This window comes from Danio aesculapii, chromosome 6, assembly GCF_903798145.1.
Source record: "Danio aesculapii chromosome 6, fDanAes4.1, whole genome shotgun sequence".
NCBI classification, from domain to species: domain Eukaryota; kingdom Metazoa; phylum Chordata; class Actinopteri; order Cypriniformes; family Danionidae; genus Danio; species Danio aesculapii.
The window spans coordinates 15,830,909-15,852,423 of NC_079440.1; the positions used below are offsets into that span (position 1 = coordinate 15,830,909).

The 21,515-nt window shown below is 35.4% G+C and overlaps 1 protein-coding gene across 1 annotated transcript; it reads left to right on the plus strand.

The window, feature by feature from the left end:
- The first annotated feature begins 878 nt into the window (after window positions 1–878).
- mcm6 (minichromosome maintenance complex component 6) lies at window positions 879–20,152 on the plus strand. The gene is made up of 17 exons (XM_056459650.1): window positions 879–1,065; window positions 1,403–1,549; window positions 3,718–3,828; window positions 4,205–4,454; window positions 6,168–6,333; window positions 7,301–7,446; window positions 7,526–7,676; window positions 7,938–8,079; window positions 9,282–9,423; window positions 9,517–9,624; window positions 11,300–11,455; window positions 11,544–11,672; window positions 14,128–14,289; window positions 14,391–14,523; window positions 16,761–16,946; window positions 17,061–17,200; window positions 19,445–20,152. Exons 1-17 carry the CDS (start codon window positions 965–967, stop codon window positions 19,565–19,567), a joined length of 2,493 nt encoding a protein of 830 aa, XP_056315625.1. The 5' UTR covers window positions 879–964; the 3' UTR covers window positions 19,568–20,152.
- Window positions 20,153–21,515: the final 1,363 nt, after the last annotated feature.

Consider the following 21,515-nt stretch of genomic DNA (forward strand, 5'->3'; position numbering starts at 1 on the left):
CAACAGACATGATAGTTTTTTTTGAAGTTATTCACGTTTAAAGTTACTGAGGCGACTGACCTGAGCAAGTTATTTATCGTCTAAGTATCGTTTAAGTATCGTCTTCAGTGTAGTTCGACTGAACTAAAAACATGACGCGTTTCAAATACAACTAAAAGACAGGATGATTATATATATATATATATATATATATATATATATATATATATATATATATATATATATATATATATATATATATATATATATATATACAGTGTATACAAAATTCCAACCTAACAATTTTTATAAAATGTTACAACATTAACGACTGTGATTGGTTTAAACTCAACAGCGCAGAGAAGAGTAATATGTGTCACGTGAGTATGCATAGCTCTAAGTTTTTTTACACAGTTAAGATATTTTACGTTCGCTACTTTATTAAAATGCACAAAGTTTATAAATAATATGAATATACATATAATATGCTTACACACACACATTTATATATATATATATATGTGTGTGTGTGTGTGTGTTTGTGTGTAAGTATATATATATTACCAATACTAATAATGTAAATTATTTTATTCTCTGTATTTTTGTCTAAAATACTATACCTGAACAGTCAAAAACGATAAACTCCAGCTGTTTTGAGCACATTTTTAACTTGTCATATTAATAAATTATTTTCTGATATAATTAACACTTTTTCTTTGTGTAAAACTAAAATTACGGAAACCCTGTAACCTCAGCATGATGCCACGCCCTTAAACAGAATGCTTGAAAACGATTGGTCAGTGCGGTCCAATTGTAGTCGCAGCAGCCAAAAGCAACGATCTAATTGGTTCACGGTGGCGCGAAAATAATCACATGGTACACCATTTCGCGCGAAAACTCCTGAAGAAGCTCGTGTGCTTCATGTGCAAGACGGGAAGGATAGTGCAGCATTGTAATAACCCTGTAATATCAATTAAATAGAAAAATGGATCTTACGGAGACTGGAGTGAACCAGAACGCTGGGCAGGTGATCAAGGACGAACTGGCAGAAAAATGTCAGAAATTATTCCAGGCCTTTTTGGAAGAGTGAGTAAATGCGGTTTATCTCATTGTTCTTCATGAAAGTTACTCGGTTGCCATTTTACTTACAATTTATTAACACTTTTAAAAACTTTTATAAACGTTTTTACAGTAACAATCTCTGTATGGTATCATCTTAAAGCACACGTTAATCTACATTTTATGTGTTTATAAAGTGAACATACTAGCTTGAACAATTCAACTAGGTTTATACACGTGAGCGCATGCCATCTTTGTTTTAATGATTTGTTTCTTGGTATAATGTTAAATCGTTCTATTTTGCGAGTGATATGCCTTAATTTGTAGTCGTAATTCAAATGTCCGCCAATTCTTCTATGTGAAGGTTTCAGAATAGTGATGGTGAGGTGAAGTACTTGCGGGACGCGGAGGAGCTGATTCGACCTGAGAGGAACACACTCGCGGTCAGTTTTACCGACCTTGAAGGATTTAACCAAGAACTGGCAACCGCCATCCAGGAGGAATTCTACAGGTGTGAAAAAAAATAGAAAATGTGTTTATACATTTTCCAATTGTATACATTATAATAATTTCTAATTTGATGTCAGTTTTACTGTTCACGTACGTACTCTTAGTAAATGCTAACCAATGCTTTAAATTATATGTGGTAGCACTTTATTTTAGCGTTCTTATTACACGTTTGCTTGATATATTAACAACAACAGTACAGAATGTGTATTTACATGCAATAATACTAAAACAAACACTTATTCAGGCAGTCTAATCTTACAGTAAGATTAGCAATTACCTAAAAATCACTTTGGTAATAACAAGCATCAACAGTATATGAATTTACACTTCATTTTACAGTGTCCATGTGGCATTCAAAGGGATAATTCACCCAAAAATGAAAATCTGTCATTATTTACTCACCCTTGACTTCTTCTAAACTAGTTTGAGTTTTATTTATTTATTCATTTTTATCGGTTGAACAGAAAAGAAGATAATCTGAAGTATATTGACAACCATTGACTTCCATAGAAGGACTAATAAATGCTATGGATGTCAGTGGTTACTGGTTTCCAACATTCTTCAAAATATCTTTTGTGCTCAACCGAACAAAAAACTCAAACTGGTATGAAATAAGTCAAGGGTGAATCAATAATAACAGAATTTCATTTTTTGGGTGAACTATCCCTTTAAATGCATGGGCACTGTAAAATGAAGTGTAAATTGTTGGTTGTTATTACCACAGTATTTTAAACGTCAATATTTATAACATAGACGCTGTTGTTGCATGCTTGCATTTATTTTTTGAAACGCAAGTGTCGTGTGGAAAGGTGAATCAATATGGAAAAACCTGGGGCCGGTTGCACCAGCAGCGCGTAAGTTAAAACTCAGCCTAGTTGTGACTTAAGGGGACAGCAAGTTATTTTGTGTTGCACCACTGAACTTAGTTTAAACGTAACGCTATGTTCCAACTTAATATCTACGACAACCCCCCCCATGTATAAAAGAGCCCTCACGGTAGAAAAGAGACAACAGCGAGATTAGTTTACATAAAGGAGCTCGCGATCATATTGAAGAATGCTCTCCCTCCACTCACAGCCATATTTTCCTCCCAAATTTCGCATTTATTTTGGTTTATGAAAGAAGAGTTTAGGCGATGCGGTGGCACAGTAGGTAGTGCTGTCACCTCACAGCAAGACGGTCGCTGGTTCGAGCCTCGGCTGGGTCAGTTGGCGTTTCTGTGTGGAGTTTGCATGTTCTCCCCACGTTTGCGTGGGTTTTCTCTGGGTGCTCTGGTTTCCCCCAAAGTCCAAAGACATGTGGTGTGGGTGAATTGGGTTGGCTAAAATTGTCTGTAGTGTATGAGAGTGTATGGATGTTTCCCAGAGATGGGTTGCAGCTGGAACGGCATCTGCTGTATAAAACATATGCTGGATAAATTGGCGGTTCATTCCGCTGTGGCGACCCCAGATTAAGAAAGGGACTAAGCCGAAAATAATTGAATGAAAGAAGAGTTTAATTTTCTATCAAGGAGTGTTTTGTGTTAATTGCATCATCAATTAAAACAAGAATTTCTTCATGACTGAGTTTTTCTTGTTCTTTTCTCTTTCATATGTAGGATCTTAAAAAAATCAAGTATGTTTTGATAACTTTGTGTATTTATGGCTCGCGATGCAGGTTGTGCATCGTCTGTTATTAGTGACTGGCTAGTTTAATGTACTATAAAAATGTAATTTATTATTTAATTCTCATATGACAGTTATATATAGATGCATTAGTTGCAGAATTTTAAAGCAATTTAATGATTTAAATGCGTTTTAATGGATATTACGTCATTCAATGCGACGGTGGATCAATTTACGAAGACCTTACGACCTACTAACTACGGTTTGCATTAAGAACCTGTTAACAAATTTAGTTACAAACTAGCTAGTAGTTACTAAGCCCCTAGTGAAGACTTTACATGCTAGTTTAGGACAGAACTTACGAATAGCTGGTGCAACCCTACCCTGAGGCATAGTTTTGGTGTGTACTCTTGGAAGTTTTGGTTTGATTAAAACTAATTGGTGTAATCGCTCTTTTCGTTCTATTTGTAATTCTATCGTTATCTTTTTTGCCCTGTACCTAACTAATCAAGAGTTTCAATGCAATGTTTGTACCTGCATTAACAAAGTATTGTCTTCGTTTTAGGCTGTACCCCTACTTGTGCCGTGCTGTTCGTAATTTTGCTCGGGATCATGGAGAAGTTCCCACCTCCAAGGAATTCTATGTGGCCTTCCAGGATCTACCAACCAGACACAAGTAAACAGATAGATAAGACAATGACTTATTAATCAAATCTATAATAGACTTCAGTTCTATTTTGCAAGATCTCAAAGAATTCATGTCTCAATTTTTGGTTTAAATTAGTTATACAAACGAGTGGAAGAACATCAAGGAGCATCAGTTTATAAATAGTTAAATAATAACAAGAAATTAGGAGCCATAAACTGCTATATGGAATATAATTTATGCAGGATTGTAAATTCATGGATTTTCAGAGTCATCATTGAACATTTTAAATAAGGATGATTTTGATAGTGATTTTTTTGTAATAATAATTTTTGATCAAATTATCTTACAGTTTTCAGCAGTCACCATCTTAAATTAACATGGTGTTGTGTTGTTTTTCCTGCAGGATCCGTGAGTTGACCACAGTGAAGGTTGGTTCGCTGGTGCGCATCAGCGGGCAGGTGGTCCGTACTCACCCGGTTCACCCCGAGCTGGTGAGCGGGACCTTTCTGTGTTTGGACTGTCAGGGAGTGATAAAAGACGTGGAGCAGCAGTTTAAATACACTCAGCCCAGCATTTGCCGCAATCCTGTGTGCAACAACCGCAGACGCTTTCTCCTGGATACCAACAAGTCCAAATTCATTGACTTTCAGAAGGTATGATAGGTGCTTTTTAAACTGTCTGTCAATCCAATTTACACATCACTTTATCCTTTGGGTCATGGGGTTACTTAATTAGTATACCATAACCATAATAAGATACATAAATGTTTTGTTCTTTGGCGAACTTAATTTTCTGGCAATATGAAATTATGAAGATATTACAATACAAAACATTTTTACACAGTTAAAGGTTTATGTGAAGCTGATTATGTTAAAAAACTCATCAGTAAGTTTTTTGTTTTTCTGATGGCTCTGCCTTAAAGCAGAAACTGATATTTATGGTTAAATGTTCTTTAAGGGAAATGTCAGAAAAAGACATTTCCAAAGTAATTTTCAATAACTGATTTCAATTGTAAATCTAGGCTTTAAATGAAAATAATATTAGCATAATTAAAATAATACAAATAAAATTATAACAAAAAAGCTAAACTTACATGTTTACAAAGGAATAGGTTATCTGCTGTTTTTCTGATAACTAAAATTAGATTACTATTTAAAATGCTTTTTAATAAACAAAACAGAAAGTCTAGGTTTCGTTAATGTTTTTTGTCTACACAATTTGACAAAAGATTTTTTACCCTTTTCTGGAATAAATTTAAGCAAAGATTTTGTGCCTTTTTCAGAAAAAAAAGAATTTATTTAATTTTTTGTACATTTTTCTTTCTTACTTTTTAAAGCATTTGGGTGCAGTTCTATCAGACCTACTACATTTCAAAGGTGTACTAGTTTTTTGACCCCAGTGTCAGGCCGAAACAGACTTAGGCCAAATCCCAGTTCTATTTTTTTACCCCCCTTCCCCTTGGCCTTTGAAACAGAGTGTGAAGGGGAAGGGCTTCAAAATGTACCCCACATTGGGACAGCACTACAACACACACATATACACATGTCATTATGTCATCTCAATCTCTTGCTTCATATGAGATCGACGACGGCGGCGACTGCTGTAGTTATTCCAGTTGAATCATATATCATGTTATCATAACAATTTAATGTGGCAACAAGATTGCAACTGTGCTGTGCATTTACACCGTGGCCATATTCATCTATGTAAACACACGAAAACAACATTAACATAATAGCAGACACTGTAAAAAGCCCATTCCCAGCCGCCAGACTTTTCTGACAGGGTATTCCAGTGTCATCGAGTGAAAGAATGTTGTGGGACTGCTGTAGAGGAGTTATTATTAAGGATTAAAAAATTTAATTTAGCTTTTTTTATTTGATCATTTTTTTAAAGCATGATGGTAAAACACAAACACGGTTATGAATGTATTAAAACATTTACTTGTTTGTTGTAAAAAGTTGTATTAAAGACAAAAATACTAATTTGTGCATCTCCTGACTTCCGTGTGCTACCATGCTGTCATCATGTTGTAGATGGTGTATTCTGGAAAATTTTCTTACCCCTTGGTTTTGAGAGTGGTCCTGAAAAATCTCAGTTTCAAGGGGTATCTAGCCCTTCCCCTTATCCCTACGCCTTCAAGCTAAAGAGAATTGGGACACCCCTACCCCTTCACGTGAACGCGCAAAATGAGAGGAAGGGGCATGTCTAGTAATGCTAAATTAAAAAGGGGTAAAAACTTGCTGTGTTATGGAGGTGTTTGTTTTGGTACTTTCAAATAATAACATTATTTGGCAAAAATTGCTTAAAGTGCACCTTTAAAGTGTTGTTACTCAGTTTTGATGTTTTTCCTACTTTTAATCCAGGTACGCATCCAGGAGACGCAGGCTGAGCTGCCCCGGGGCTCCATTCCTCGCAGTATGGAGGTGATCCTGCGGGCCGAGGCTGTGGAGTCAGCACAGGCCGGTGATAAATGTGACTTCATTGGCTCCCTCATTGTTGTGCCTGATATATCCCAGCTGGCCACACCAGGTACACACCTCTCATCCAGTCCAGTACAACTAGCCAGTTTTCCATTCTAACATGAAGCAAATCTTTTCAGAATTTGCAAAAAAACAAAACAAATGTGAGTTAAGTGCATTTCCATCACGTTATTAGGGGCTGTTCACACACAATGTGTTCTTTTCTATTGTTTTCCATTGTAAACATGCAACAGACGGACGTGTTAGACCGCTACACTCACACTTTTTAGATGCCGTGTCAGGTTGAAAGATCTTCAACTTTCACACGCAGCGCAGCTCATCACTATTACATCCAAAAGCAGTGGACCAATCAGACGAGCTTGGAGGCGGGGAAACCATTGCGAGCTTCAGTTTGTAGTGGAAAGCTGGCATGAATACTGTTTTATTTACCGTTAAATCATGGCAAAGGAGGTGGTCATCGTACCTTGGTACAGATATTCTGAGTTATGTAACATATCTTCAAGTGCTTATCATAACATATTGTTTTCCTATTTGTAATGGGTCCATTATTGTCGTTAGTACACCACATTCATAATTTTGCGTCATGTAGACCTCACAATGTGCTTTTTTATACCCATTAACGCATTAGAAGCGGTGTGAATGAGCCCTAAGAGTGGCTGAATATAGTACTGGTAACCTTGTAACCAACAGTAAACAAGACTTGGATAATGGAGGCAGCTGATTAATCACATAGGTTTAATGTTCCCCCATTTTACAGTATGTTCAAGTTTATTTGTCAACTGCATTTCCATCTCCAATTATTCGCAATTATTACTCTTTATCAAACAAGTCCAAAACCAACTCAAGCAAGGATAAAACATTTGATTGCAAAAATGTTTTGTTTTTTTAAACTTAGGGTTTCAACTACTTGTTTCTTGTGCAGTACTTTACATTGTGACTTATACTGATGAAAAATAGATAGCGATGATTATACAGTGTTTGTTAGTCTGAGTGACATGTGATTGTGTTTGTTTCAGGTGTGCGCGCTGAGACCAGCTCTCGTACGGCAGGAGTCCAGGGCTATGAGAATGAAGGTTTGCGTGGGCTTAAAGCGCTGGGCGTCAGGGAACTGTCCTACAAATTGGCTTTCTTGGCATGCCACGTCGCCCCCACCAATCCCAGAGTAAGAGTCAAGCTCAATTTTTAGATTGGGAAGTCTCGATTTTTATTATTTTCAGTTAAATGCACATCTGTATTTGTAGTTTGGAGGCAAGGAGATTCGAGATGAGGAGCAAACGGCAGAGAGTATCAAGAAACAGATGTCAGTGCAGGAGTGGGAAAAGGTGTTTGAGATGAGTCAAGATAAAAACCTCTACCATAACCTCTGCACCAGTCTGTTCCCTACTATTCACGGTCAGTTGGTATTACAATGAAATGTCTTAAAGAGATAGTTTACCACAAAATTCTGTTATCATTTACTTAGTCTTGACTTGGTCTAAACCAGTTTTTTGTAATTGAACATTAAAGACAATATTTTATATTGACGAACATTGGAAACTGGTAACCATTGGCATCCATACCAGGAAAAACAAATACTGTGGAAGTCAATGGATACTGGTTTTCAACATTCAAAATATATTCTTTTATATTCAATGTGAAATGTGTTGATCTCAGGTAATGATGAGGTAAAGCGAGGAATTCTGCTGATGCTGTTTGGAGGTGTTCCTAAAACCACCATGGAGGGAACGTCTTTGAGAGGAGACATTAATGTTTGTGTTGTAGGAGATCCAAGCACAGCCAAGAGCCAGTTCCTCAAGTGAGTTCAGTTTTCTCAAGTACATCAGCATCATGTCATTACTAATATTTACATGAATTGTTTTAGGATGCTTTTCCATCCATTAAGCTTGTCCTGTTTACAGTTGGTTACTAGGTTACCAATCCTACAGTCAGCCACTCTAGGAACTTAATGGAAATGAATCTAGCTCACATTTGGTTGTTTTGTTTTTTTGAGAATTTTGAAAAGATTTGCTTCAAGTTAGCATTGAAAATTGGTGTTTTTAATTAGAAGGAGAATATAGGGTGTAACCTGGCAGTAGACTAACATTTTATGCACTTTCTTTCAACGTGCTATCACAGAATGAAGCCCAACAGGATTATCGGAAACCAGATGCAAAGAGGAGGGCTGTTGTATAAGACTGAAGGGATTTATTCTATGAAAACAACCGACTGGATGTACTTTATCCTGCTTTTTGTTGCTGTTAGCCAAAAAAACGTACTTGACTGACAATTTGACAAACATTGTTTTATAATGGCTCAATAATTCTTTATTAAATGCAAAGCTGACAGAAAAGAGAATGGATGAATGGAGCTTACACTAACCTGAGTATTATTCAGTCACAATATGGCACCAAACAGTAAAAAATAGCAACATGACAGACAAGCCTATATATACACTCACCGGCCACTTTATTAGGCACACCTTACTAGTACTGCGTTGGACCCCCTTTGTCTTTAGAACACATCCATGATGTGAATCTCCCATTACACCACATCCTTTGTTTGAGGAGTTCTGGTGTCTGTGGAGGCCATTTGAGTATAGTCAACTCATTGTCATGTTCAAGAAACCGGTCTGAGATGATTCGCGTTTTACAACATGGCGTGTTATTCTGCTAAAAGTAGCCATCAGAAGACAGGTACACTGTGGACTTAAAGGGATGGACATGGTCAGCAACAATACTCAGGTAGGTTGTGGCATTGCATTAAGTTGCTGCCGTGTGATTGGCTGATTAGAAATTTGCGTTAACGAGCAGTAGGACAGGTGTACCTAATAAAGTGGCCGGTGAGTGTATATATTCACTGATGGTCAAGATGATTTGAAGTACCCGGATGAGCCTGTTTTATTAGTTTTGCCTGGGAATAACATGCCTTGGATTGTAGTGACTGACCAATCAGAATCAAGTCGGACGTGTAATAAACTGAGATATCTGTGAGTTCTGATAGTTTTTTTCTGTTTTTCAGACATGTGGAGGAGTTCTGTCCACGGGCCGTCTACACCAGCGGTAAAGCTTCCAGCGCTGCTGGTCTCACCGCTGCTGTGGTGAGAGACGAGGAGTCGCACGAGTTCGTCATTGAAGCCGGAGCTCTCATGCTGGCTGACAATGTGAGTTTGTTTTACAAATGATTTAAAAGCTTAGTATAGCTTGGTCGCTAAAATTTGTATTGATTTGATACAATAAAATGTTGTCTCCCATAGGGTGTTTGCTGCATTGACGAGTTTGATAAGATGGAAACGAGAGACCAGGTGGCCATCCATGAAGCCATGGAGCAGCAGACCATCTCCATCACCAAAGCAGGGGTCAAGGTGAGGGTCAAAGGTCAAAAAGCAGGTCACATATTCGCTTAAAAGGGCATAAATGTGTTCATGTGATAATAAATCCTATGATAAAAATATGTAATGGTAAATCTTATAATAAAAATTACAAAGTGGCTACTTTTCTTTCATAATTACAATAGGGAACAGTTGTTTGAAAAGTTATTTGATTAACAATAAGGTCATAGACAGCAGAAGGGTAAATCAGGCTGGTGTCAACTTAAAGGCATATTTCATTAACAAAATAAAATTTCCTCATCGGTTACTCACACTAAAGTGGTTCTGATTTCTTTTTTAACATAGTCAAAGAAATTCTGAAGAATATTGGAAACCAGCAGCCGATGACATAGTAGAAACATGATATACTATTGAAGTCAATGGGTTCTGCTTTCCAACATTCTTCACATTCTTTTTACAATTTAAAACAATTTAATAGCTACAAAACTATAATTAAGAAAAAAATTATTTCTTTGAAAACTGGAAAGGAATATTTGAACCCATCGGTTTATACTGATGCCCCTGTTTTTCTAGGCTTTATTGGTGATAATGGTCAGGAATGTCGGACCATTATTGCCTTTTTAGCATAAGTATGGGGCACAAACTAGCCAGACAGTAATGTGTGAATTGTGGAGCGGGCTAAATCTAAAAAAAATCTGTATATATTTTTTTTAAGTAAGGGTACTTTTTTTGCTTTTATTCTTGCCATAATAAAAATATATTTGTAGAACAACCCATGTTCTCTTGTCATTAATATTTTAATAAACTTTAATTGGTAAAACTGTCCCGAGATATAAACAAAAGCAAGTAATGCATCAAAGTTTGATTAAAAAAATCTTGAATGGTAATAAAAATCTTTATAATCATTAAAATAATTTATAAAAATGATACAAGCAATTTGTTGAAAAATATTAAATGATATTAATGATAAGACGTAATTCCGGAAACTTTCTACTTCCCTGTTTATCCGTCTGACTTTTACAGTCAGTTTCTCGCACGTAGTCAGTGGAGGTACGCGATGCGGTACCAGGGAAAAGTATAAATCCAGCTTAAGACTTAATACACAAATCTAATAAACTGACACACTTCTATTTTTTTTTTGCCCAAATGGTAATGTTAAATTTCATATTTTCATTCAGTATGTTGATGTACTTCTAACTGAGACTGACTAATGAGTAGGGGCTGGGGTTTTTTTTGTGCATCATTGTCTTCTAAAAAAATAACAAATTTAGTATTTAAGCAATGCAGCAAAGTAAAAATTAAAAACATAGTTATGTTAAAGAGCATAAAAAATATAAACTTTTGTGACGTCACAAAACTATACAAGTCACGTGATCGTAATCATCATTATTATCAGGGCTTGACATTAACTTTTTTTGATCACCAGCAGTTTTTCAACATTACTAGCCACTCACCATTTTTACTAGCCACAATTTTGGTGTTGCAAGAAACTACAAAAATGCATCAGCTGAAATCTAGCCGCGTTTAACCTGTTGTCGGGTGTTACTGCCTAGTTATAATTCATATATAACCTTTATAATTAAAGGTTATATAGGTCACCAGATATGAACCGGTTTATTATGTCTATCAATATATTTCACACGTCCAGTCTTGGTAAATTATGATATTTTATACTTTTTCCATAAGAAAAGTTTTATTGTAATTTTAGGCCACTCTGAATGCCCGCACATCCATCTTGGCTGCAGCGAATCCAGTGAGCGGCCGTTACGACCGATCCAAATCTCTCAAACAGAACGTCAACCTGACGGCACCCATCATGTCTCGATTTGACCTATTCTTCATCCTGGTGGATGACTGCAATGAGGTATGATGAGCTTGTGTGACCTGAAAGGCAGTTGAAGATGTTTATGAATACAGCAGAGTGTCTTAATAAATCCTTATTACCTTCTCAGGTCACTGATTACGCCATAGCCAGACGTATAGTGGATCTCCACTCCAGGATTGAGAATTCTGTTGACCGCGTCTACAGTCTCGATGAGATTCGCAGATACCTGCTGTTTGCTCGCCAGTTCAAGCCAAAGGTGAGTGATCGGAAGATCATCTCCGTTCTTCCTGATGCTTCCGCTCCTGCTCAAAATCGAGTCTTTAAATAAATCCTGTGTATTTATGGTTTTTCAGACATTTTGACCAAAAACATTTAAAAATGTAATTTAGTTTCTTTTTAATCATTTTTTTATTTAATTAATCAATTAATAAAGTCTGTGTAAACCAGAAATGACTGAGACTTATTTCAGTATGTGCAGGGTGTCCGCGGGGTTGTAAAAGGTAGTAAATGAAATTAGCCAAAATGAAGAGCATTAAAAAGTATTAAAGTAATAAACGTCGTCTGACGAGGTATTACATTTTTGAGCCCATTTTTTTAAAGATAAATTTTCAATTTGTGTTAAGTGGAGGCCTTTATTCTAAAATTTGCATGGATTTATTTATGTTGAGAGTAGGACCTGAATGATATTATTCGCGCGTGTTCGTGGTGTTCGCGCGTGCGCACTACAACAAACTGGTTACCCGGCTGGCTTGCTGCCAAGTGAGCTCGCTTTCGTTCATTAATTCAATTAAAACATGAAGAAATGCAAGTTTTCGGACCTCTGGCTGGAGGATTTAAAGACTAGCTTAGGCCTGCAGTTGGCAACAGCCGCGAGGCTTATTGCCACATCTGCAAGAAGACGATAATATTGGTTTATATCAGCTGTCAATCACTGAAGGCTTTCCGCTGTCAGATGACAGGGAGCTTTTGTGACTGCAGGAAATGCAAACGGCTGAGGAGTGAAAAGTACACCGGTTTGTAAACCCCACCTAAAGTTACAAATAATAGCGCCGGTGACAGCGATCATGTAGTGGATGTTGTTCCTCCAGCCGAGATCAATCGAGTGTTTTTGGAGAAGGTGTAACCAGGCATAACCAGACTGAGTATTTAAAATGACACAAACCGAAACCAAAACTTTTAAACAGTGACAGAAGTGAGACTTTTCTTTCTTTTCTCCATTTTTTTCTTGAGATGTATATTATTTTTCTATTTAGTTACTGATAATGACTGCTTTGCAGCTTTCAGCATTGAATTAAATGATTTATAACCTTACGTTTATGTTTTGTAGCAGAAATATTATTTAATAAATTGACATGCATATAAAAACAATAGTGCAAACAGTAGGACTTTTTATAGCACATAACACACATTCCAGCACGTTCAATGTAGCATAATAATGAGAAATGTAATTAATTGTTAATATGATTGTTATCATGGTCATCATTAGTATTTTATAATTATTAGACATTCATTTTGGAATTATTGCACTTATCAATAAGTCATCACAGCATTAGATAGACAGTTGTTTCTGGTGTTTGTTAGACCTCCTGATCGATGTTGTTTTCAAATACAATAAATCCCATAATATACTATTTGCAGTGGTGCTCCTACATTTTTTTTTTCTGGTGCTCCCAAATATTTGGGAGCACCGGTGCTACCAAGTAAAAAAGTTAATATCAAGCCCTGACACACCGAATCAATCAGCACAGTTTAGCACGATTGTCTAACCGGGCCGAGAATGGTTTGTAATTGTGCCGCGCCATTCCAGGCTCAGTGGAGAAACAACTGTAACTGTACTGAACTGTTCTTAGAAGAGCGGCTATAGACATTGATGACATATATGACATTGATTTAAACTATGGACCAAAGCCCATTGTGACACCTTCATTAATCCCTTTGCTTTACTTAAATTTATGTTATCTGCAATATGTTATTCCATTTGGAAAGTTATTTACGCCACTACAGTTGCAGCTCTAAGTCATGCTGGTATAAAAAAAATACTCTAAGGTATTAGAAAAGGTAGTACAAGGTATTAAATTCAACTTAAGAAGTTCTGTATATACCCTAATGTGGGTGTACTTGAAACTTTAGATTGAGTAGGGGGCGGGCTTTCTTTTTTAGCATCATTCGTTAATAGCAAACTATCGTTAAGAGGGGTGTGGTTAAGAATATTGTGGTTGATGCTGTCAAACTGAGGTCAACAGAGAAGATCACCAAAACAAACTTTTTTTTTCCAGTAGATTAATTTGCACAGACGTATTCTTCACATAAAGAAAAACAATGTGCACTAGCAAAATAAACATATCAAGTTTGATTTTAAGCTGACTTTAGAAGATTAATTCAGCTCCAGAGTAAGACATTTCTGATAATTTAGTGGACTTAAAAGGTGTTCAGTGTATTTAATACATTTTCCAAGGGTTTTACATGATCCCAGCTGAAGAATAAATGATGTGCCATCTTCTTTAAAAAAACTAAAACCTAAAATATATGTAATGTTTAACCTAAAGATTGTTTGCCACTAGCTCTGGGATAAATTCTTTTGTAGAAAGTGGATCAGAATATCATTTATCATATCATCACTATAGGACAAATACAAATAATGAGAATTTATGTTAATAACAGGGCTTACGTTATCTATTTATTAACCGTGTCTCAATCTGCTTTGGCATCAGATCTCAAAAGAGTCTGAAGAGTTTATCGTGGAGCAGTACAAGCGTCTAAGACAGCGGGACGGGTCCGGAGTCACAAAATCAGCCTGGAGGATCACAGTCCGCCAGCTGGAGAGCTTGATCCGGCTCTCTGAGAGCATGGCCAGGATGCACTGCTGTGATGAGGTGTGTGAGGAACTGAGACAAAGACGAGAACTTGATTTTGGTCAAATAAAATCTAAAATGAATATCAGCAGAAGTTAAAGAGATCTTTCATTGTCTTGTAGGTTCAACCAAAGCATGTCAAGGAGGCTTTCAGGCTGCTGAACAAGTCCATTATTCGGGTTGAGACCCCTGATGTTAATCTGGATCAAGAGGAAGAGGAGGCCATGGAGGAGGAAGAGGACAATCAGATGAATGGTACAGTTGTCATCTGTTTCTAGATGTGACAGCAGTTCATTCAGACCGTAAACTGATCAATCTTGTTTCTAAATCAATGGATTTTAACCAGAAGAGGGAGCTGCATTTACATTTATTTATACTGATAGAATATTGTTTAAATATTACATTAAAAATTGTCTAAAAATTGAAAGATTTTAGAATTGAAAGGTCAAAAGTCAAAATAGGTAATTATTAAACTCTATTCCAATTGAGAAAAGTCAAAATTAGGGTGACACAGTGGCGCAGTAGGTAGTGCTGTCACCTCACAGCAAGAAGGGTGCTGGTTTGAGCCTCGGCTGGGTCAGTTGGCGTTGCTGTGTGGAGTTTACATGTTCTCCCTGCGTTCGCGTGGGTTACCTCCAGGTGCTCCGGTTTGCCCCTACAGTCCAAAGACATGCGGGACAGGTGAATTGGGTAGGCTATATAGGGCAGTGTTTCCCAACCCTGATCCTGGAGGCACACCAACAGTACATATTTTGTATGTCTCCCTTTTATTGCGATATGACGTCCGTTTTCTCTTATTAGTGAGCTGCTGTCACATGTGAGTTCAGATTGCTTGAACTAGCAGCAGTAACGTTGCCAGGTCAAGATGAGTGGAGTTGAAATACAGGATGGCCCATCCTCTCAAAGTCAGATGTCTGGCAACATTTCGGCTTTACAGACATTGCTTTAGACTCGTCTGCTTTTTGACACGCATACTGGGTCAAACACAACCGAAGTCTTCACATTGTTTTACATACTTTGCTCAGCGACAAGCATACCTCCTAATGGTGTTAAAAGAGTCACATACTGTGTTTACAAGGTACAATTCACCCAAAAATGTCATTTCTGTCTTCATGTAATTATGTATTCACGGCCGCAAAATCACACATAACATGCGCTCACTGCGCTGCTGACCGTAAGCTGTTACTACAGAGAGGGCGCGCGCGCCCTACTTAATGATAGACGCACGCGCGTCTGCTTTAGTGAACAGAACCTCCATGGGCTGTGAATAACAGGTAATAAAGTTGTAAATAACATTCAGTTTGTGGCACAGAGTGATCGTTAGGGAGCCGCACGCGAAGTATGAACAGCACTTAGCAGTGAAATTGAAACCGAAAGCGTGCACGCCATTTAATGATCATATCGCATTTTAGAGTTATGATTACGACAAATGTCTGATTTTACTAGTGAATTAATGGTCTAATAATATTGTTAATGACAGATTGCAAGCATGCCTCAAACAGAATAATACTTCAGAATTATGAATAGTTGTATTATGATGTCATCACTTTACTGTGCATTAATGACCAGGACAAATTTAAAGTCTGTTCAAGTCCATTATTCAAAGTCTATTCAAAATTTTGCATTTTAACCAACAGTACCTACACACAATATTGTTGTTTTACCATATGTCTGAGAAATAACAATAATAACAGCCTACTCATATTCACCTTTATTTTACATCTACAGAATCGTGAGATTTTACTTGAATAGAAAGCAAATTTTTTTTATTTTTGCACTTTTACTTAAATTTTCTTTAATTTTGTTATTTTCTAAAAGAACAACAAAAAGAAACAAAAGAATTAAAATGTTTCCCAGGGTTGGGTTGCAGCTGGAAGGGCATCCGCTGCGTAAAACATATGCTGGATAAGTTGGTGGTTCATTCTGCTGGGGCGACCCCGGATTAATAAAGGGACTAAGCCAAAAAGAATATGAATGAAGTCACAATTAAGTGATTTGAATATGGATTTGGAAGAAATTGTCAATATTAAGAGCTCACAATTGCAAAATGAATCAGAATTCCAGGAATAAAAGGGAAAATTGAGAGTAAAAGTCAGAATTGAAAGACTCTTAACACAAGAAATACAGGATTTTTTTTTTGTTTTTTTAAATTCAGAATTACAAGTAAAATCTGAATTGCAAGATGTAAACTCAGAATTTAGACAAATATTAATTGCAAGATGTACATTAAAAGTCACAATTACCATTTGTATTTGTGAATCCACATCAGCCTAGATAGACTCAAAAATTGTTTGCTGTTGGTTCAAACTACCTATTTAAACAGAGCTTGAACAACACAAATATTGAGTTTTAATTGTTTTTGTTCAATCTACTTATATTTGTAAAAACTAATAAGTTAAATTCATGTTGTTCCAACAAAAATCGATTGTGTGGAACCCAGCATTTTTACAGTGTATGAGGGCCTTCTAAAATACGTACACTTATTTTTACAGGGCACGATGTACCTAACGGTGTAAATGGAGCTGTTAATGGAGAAGTGAATGGCCACGAGCATACAAATGGGATCAACGGTCACGGGGTCAATGGAGAAACTGCAAAACCCTCACTGAGACTGTCGTTTGCTGAGTATAAACGCATTTCAAACCTGCTGGTGCTGCATCTACGTCGTGCTGAGGAAGGTAAGCAATGGCTACAAGACTTAAACTGCAGTTTACAAACGATCACACACACACACACATTACATCACATGACATCCCACAGGAATCTAATTTGCATTGTGCCATTTCTTGTAGATGAGGATGAGGCGGCGCTGAAGAAGAGTGAAGTAGTGAACTGGTACCTGAAGGAGATCGAATCAGAGATTGATTCAGAAATGGAACTCATCAGTAAGAAGACCATGATAGAGAAAGTGATCTACAGACTGGTTCACTATGTAAGGAAACATTTGCATGTGATACAAGCAGAGTTGCATTGTTTGGGTTTGTTTATGATACTGGTGGTCAAATCGATATATATATATATATATATATATATATATATATATATATATATATATATATATATATATATATATATATATATATATATATATATATATATATATATATATATATATATACAAAATATACACACAGTTGAAGTCAGAATTATTAGCCCCCCTTCGAATTTATTTTTCTTTTTTTTAAATATTTCCCAAATTATGTTTAACAGTACGAAATTTTCACTGTATGTCTGATAATATTTTTTCTTCTGGAGAAAGTCTTATTTGTTTTATTTCGGCTAGAATAAATAATTTTTTTTTATTTTTTAAAAACCATTTTTAGGTCAAAATGATTCGCCCCTTTAAGCTATATATTTTTCTGATAGTCTACAGAACAAACCATCGTTATACAATAACTTGCCTAATTACCCTAACCTGCTTAGTTAACCCAATTAACCTAGTGAAGCCTTTAAATGTCACTTTAAGCTGTATAGAAGTGTCTTGAAAAATATCTAGTCAAATATTATTTACTGTCATGGCAAAGATAAAAGAATTCATTAGTGAATGTATTTACTAACATCATCAAACGATGAACAATACATGCATTTATTATTCATAGTTCAACATTTAATAATTCAGTATTAAAATCCAAATTCATGCTTGTTAACATGAGTTCATGTAATGTGAGTTAACGAACTAGCAATGAATAACTGTATTTTCATTAACTAACATTAACAAAGATGAATAAAGACAGTAATAATTGTTCGTTATGTTAGTAAATATATTAACTAACATTATCTAATACAACCTTATTGTAAAATGTTACTGTTTTTGTGCCTAACCTACTATACTATAAGTATTTTCAAGTGTAGGTTAAATATGAATAAAAGGTAGTAAAATAGGTACATATATGTAGTAAAAATATTTTTTTTCTTAAACACAATTTTTAAAGAATAAATAGATATATTTATGTAGTTTCAAGACTAATGTTTGAAAAAAAAATATGACTAATAACTAAGATAATACATTTTTTGCATTATTATTACTGAAGTGTAGCTTAAAAATGGTGTGACAGCAAAAATTAAGAAAAACAACTCTTAATAATATATAACTAGCATGAGAGTGATTTATCTTCATTGTTGGACACTTATCTTTATAATGTGTATAATTTATTTTATATGAAATTATTTAAACAATATTCTCATTGCACATTTTTAATAAATAGGGGTGTCATACCAAACCATTTTGTAGCAGTTTCAATTTTATGCGGTTCCCATTTAAATATGTGAAAGACAAAAACTTAACAGGTTTGGTCAGCGGCAGTGGTTTAGCGATATTTTATTTTTCTGCGATTTATAAATACAGTTATACAAGACAGCTTGAATAGCACTATTTGATGTTTTTTTTGGGGAGTCTTAACAGTATGCAGGTACAGAAAATGAATGAACGCAGTGCAAAAAAAAAGCTAGTCCAAATATCTAAAAATAAAATTCTTAATCAGGTAAAAATATTACTTGTTTTAAACTTCAGATGAAAGGCAAAATTAGGAGTTTTTTCCTTAAAACAAGCAAAACAGTGAGGGAAGTTATATTTAAATGTAGATATTTGGACTAGAAACAAAGACAAAAATTCAAAATAATAATTTTTTGTTGTTATTGTATAAATTCCGTATAAAAACAGTGATTTAAATACAATTTTGTAGCTACTGGTCAACTGTAATCCAGACTTAACATTGCATATCTTTGCGATGTGACTATTGCGGATGTGCACATTGCAATATCGATGCTTAAACGATATACTCTGCAGCCCTAATATAGTGATACACTGCAGGACATGGTTTTCAGTGAAAAAATGTAAAGTTCTCACTTTTTTTTTTTTTTGTTGTTGTTTTTTTTTTTTTTGTATAAATGAAAATATATACATATATATTTGACTATTTTCTTAATTTATAAGAGTTGTAATTTATTTTTAACTACTCTTGAGACAGTCACAATAGAACAGGTTTGAGATTTGGCTAAAAATGTAATAACAGCAGTTTTTATGGAAGTCCATGAAAGATAAAGACAAGCTTAATCTCTTACTGCATTTTAATGACAATACTAATCAAATTCATGTGAAAATGCAATGTTATGTCAACAACCCAAATGTCATGTGGAGATGACGAGTTAAAAATGTTCATTTTATTCTCTCCACCAGGATTACATTCTGATTGAGTTGAAACAGTCTGGGCTCAAAGGGTCTGCTGAGTCCAGTGAAACAGAATCGCAGGAGGAAGACGTTACGCTGGTGGTCAATCCCAACTACACTTTCGAAGACTAGACATTTTGCTGCCACATTCTCGGCTGTTTTAACTCAAAATAAGGGACTGCTGATGATGTTGTTCAGGAAGGCCCTGTCCAGCCTCTTCTTTCTTTGTAAATTGTTTCACTGATTTTAGCTGCATTCTGTTTTTGTATCAGATTATTAGGATGGGTCTATCTATCCATTGTTTTTAAGATTTGTGACTGCGCAAAAAAGAAAAAAAAAGTAATTTTGTAAATATGTTTGTTGTTTTTAATACGCTAGAGTTTTAGAATGTTAGAAATGGACCTCCATAAAATATTTTGCATATATACAGGTTATCGTGTGTTAAAAGTTCTGTCATTTATGTCAAAAGTTCAGTGTTTATTATGCAATACATTTTAATACAGATGTTGTCTGGTCAAAAGCTGATTTTTTTTTTTTTTTTAGCAAATGCTAATAACAGAAATATGCTACTTGGAAAAATATGCAAATTACATACATGACAAACAGGTTCCTATTTAGATATCACACAACATAAAATGTCCTATATGCTACATAGATTTAGAAATGTTGCAAAAATTACAACATAATATTTTCTCACCATTGGAATTACAAATTTACATTTGTTGTTTTTTTTAATGTAAATGGTTATTGGAAAAATAAACGACAAAATGTCAACTAAAATTGTGCTGTTTTTAATGTTTCTTTGGATTTTTCTGTTTATTACAGTTTTATTTTATATTTCTCCCCAACAAATTAATTTGTGTGTCCTAATTCTTGGTAGCGGTGGCGCAGTGGGTAGCACGTTCGTCTCACAGTAAGAAGGTTGCTGGTTCGAGCCTCTGCTAGGTCAGTTGCCGTTTCTGTGTGGAGTTTGCATGTTCTTCCCGTGTTCACATGGGTTTCCTCGAGATGCTCCGGTTTCCCCCACAGTCCAAAGACGTGATCTAGGTGAACTGGGTAAACTAAATTGTCCGTAGTGTATGGGTGTATATGGGTGTATCCCTGTGATGGGTTGCGGCTGGATGGGCATCCGCTGCCTAAAACGTGCTGGATTAGTTGCCGGTTCATTCCACTGTGGCGATCACAGATTAATAAAGGAACTATACCAAAAAGAATAAATGAATGAATTTTTGGACAGTAATCATAAGGTTTTTTTTAATGTTAGATTAGTTCCAGTTTTGACTTTGGTACTAATAAATACTTTTATAAATATCGTAAAGCATCCTATAGAAAATATTAATTTAAAAGTGATTCATCAGGGAAGTACTCGTTCTGAGAACTGTAAAATTATAGCTACAATCCATCTATCCATAGCTAATTTATTTCAACATATATGTATATGGCCACTTTTGCAATATATATGAAATATTGTCACATTTGTATGTCATATTTGTAATATGCATATATTGCCATATCAGATGTCTGTGTGGAGATCAATACAAACTATGTTCAAAAACCTTTACAATTAAATGTAACATTTTCATATAGAAATTTAATAATAAACTACTAAACCTGTGTAAATACAAAACAAAATCCAATATGTAGACCCATATTAACCCAAAAACAGGAGAGCACTGAGTATTTGATAAGCGCTCTCATTTGATAACATTAATTTTGTATCAGCTAAAAAATATGAACCGTGTTTACATTATTATTTCCGTAATGGTTATCAAATGTTAGTGTACTTCTCAGTGATTTAACTCATTTTAAAAAAGGTACAACTTTCTGTTCTGTAGCTATGTAAGTACATGTTGAAGTTAAGTTAAATTACGTTAGCCAAAATTAATATTAGCTAAAAAGCGTTGGCCAAAAAATAATAATTTTGACAAGAAACTGATTTAGCAGCGGTTATTAGAAAACATCCAAATCCACATCTTTCTTAAAGCGAATGGTGTTTTATTTGGAAATTTATATTAACATTCATTTTTGGCCTAGCGTTCAAAAATACGTCGCAAAGCCACGTGACGCGTGTTCTCTTCCT

Coding starts and splice junctions, on each gene's coding strand:
- mcm6 (XM_056459650.1), top strand. CDS start 965: ATGGATCTTACGGAGACTGGAGTGAACCAGAACGCTGGGCAGGTGATC. Junction 1,066..1,402: donor TTCCAGGCCTTTTTGGAAGA/GTGAGTAAATGC, acceptor TTCTATGTGAAG/GTTTCAGAATAGTGATGGTG. Junction 11,456..11,543: donor TGGTGGATGACTGCAATGAG/GTATGATGAGCT, acceptor TTACCTTCTCAG/GTCACTGATTACGCCATAGC.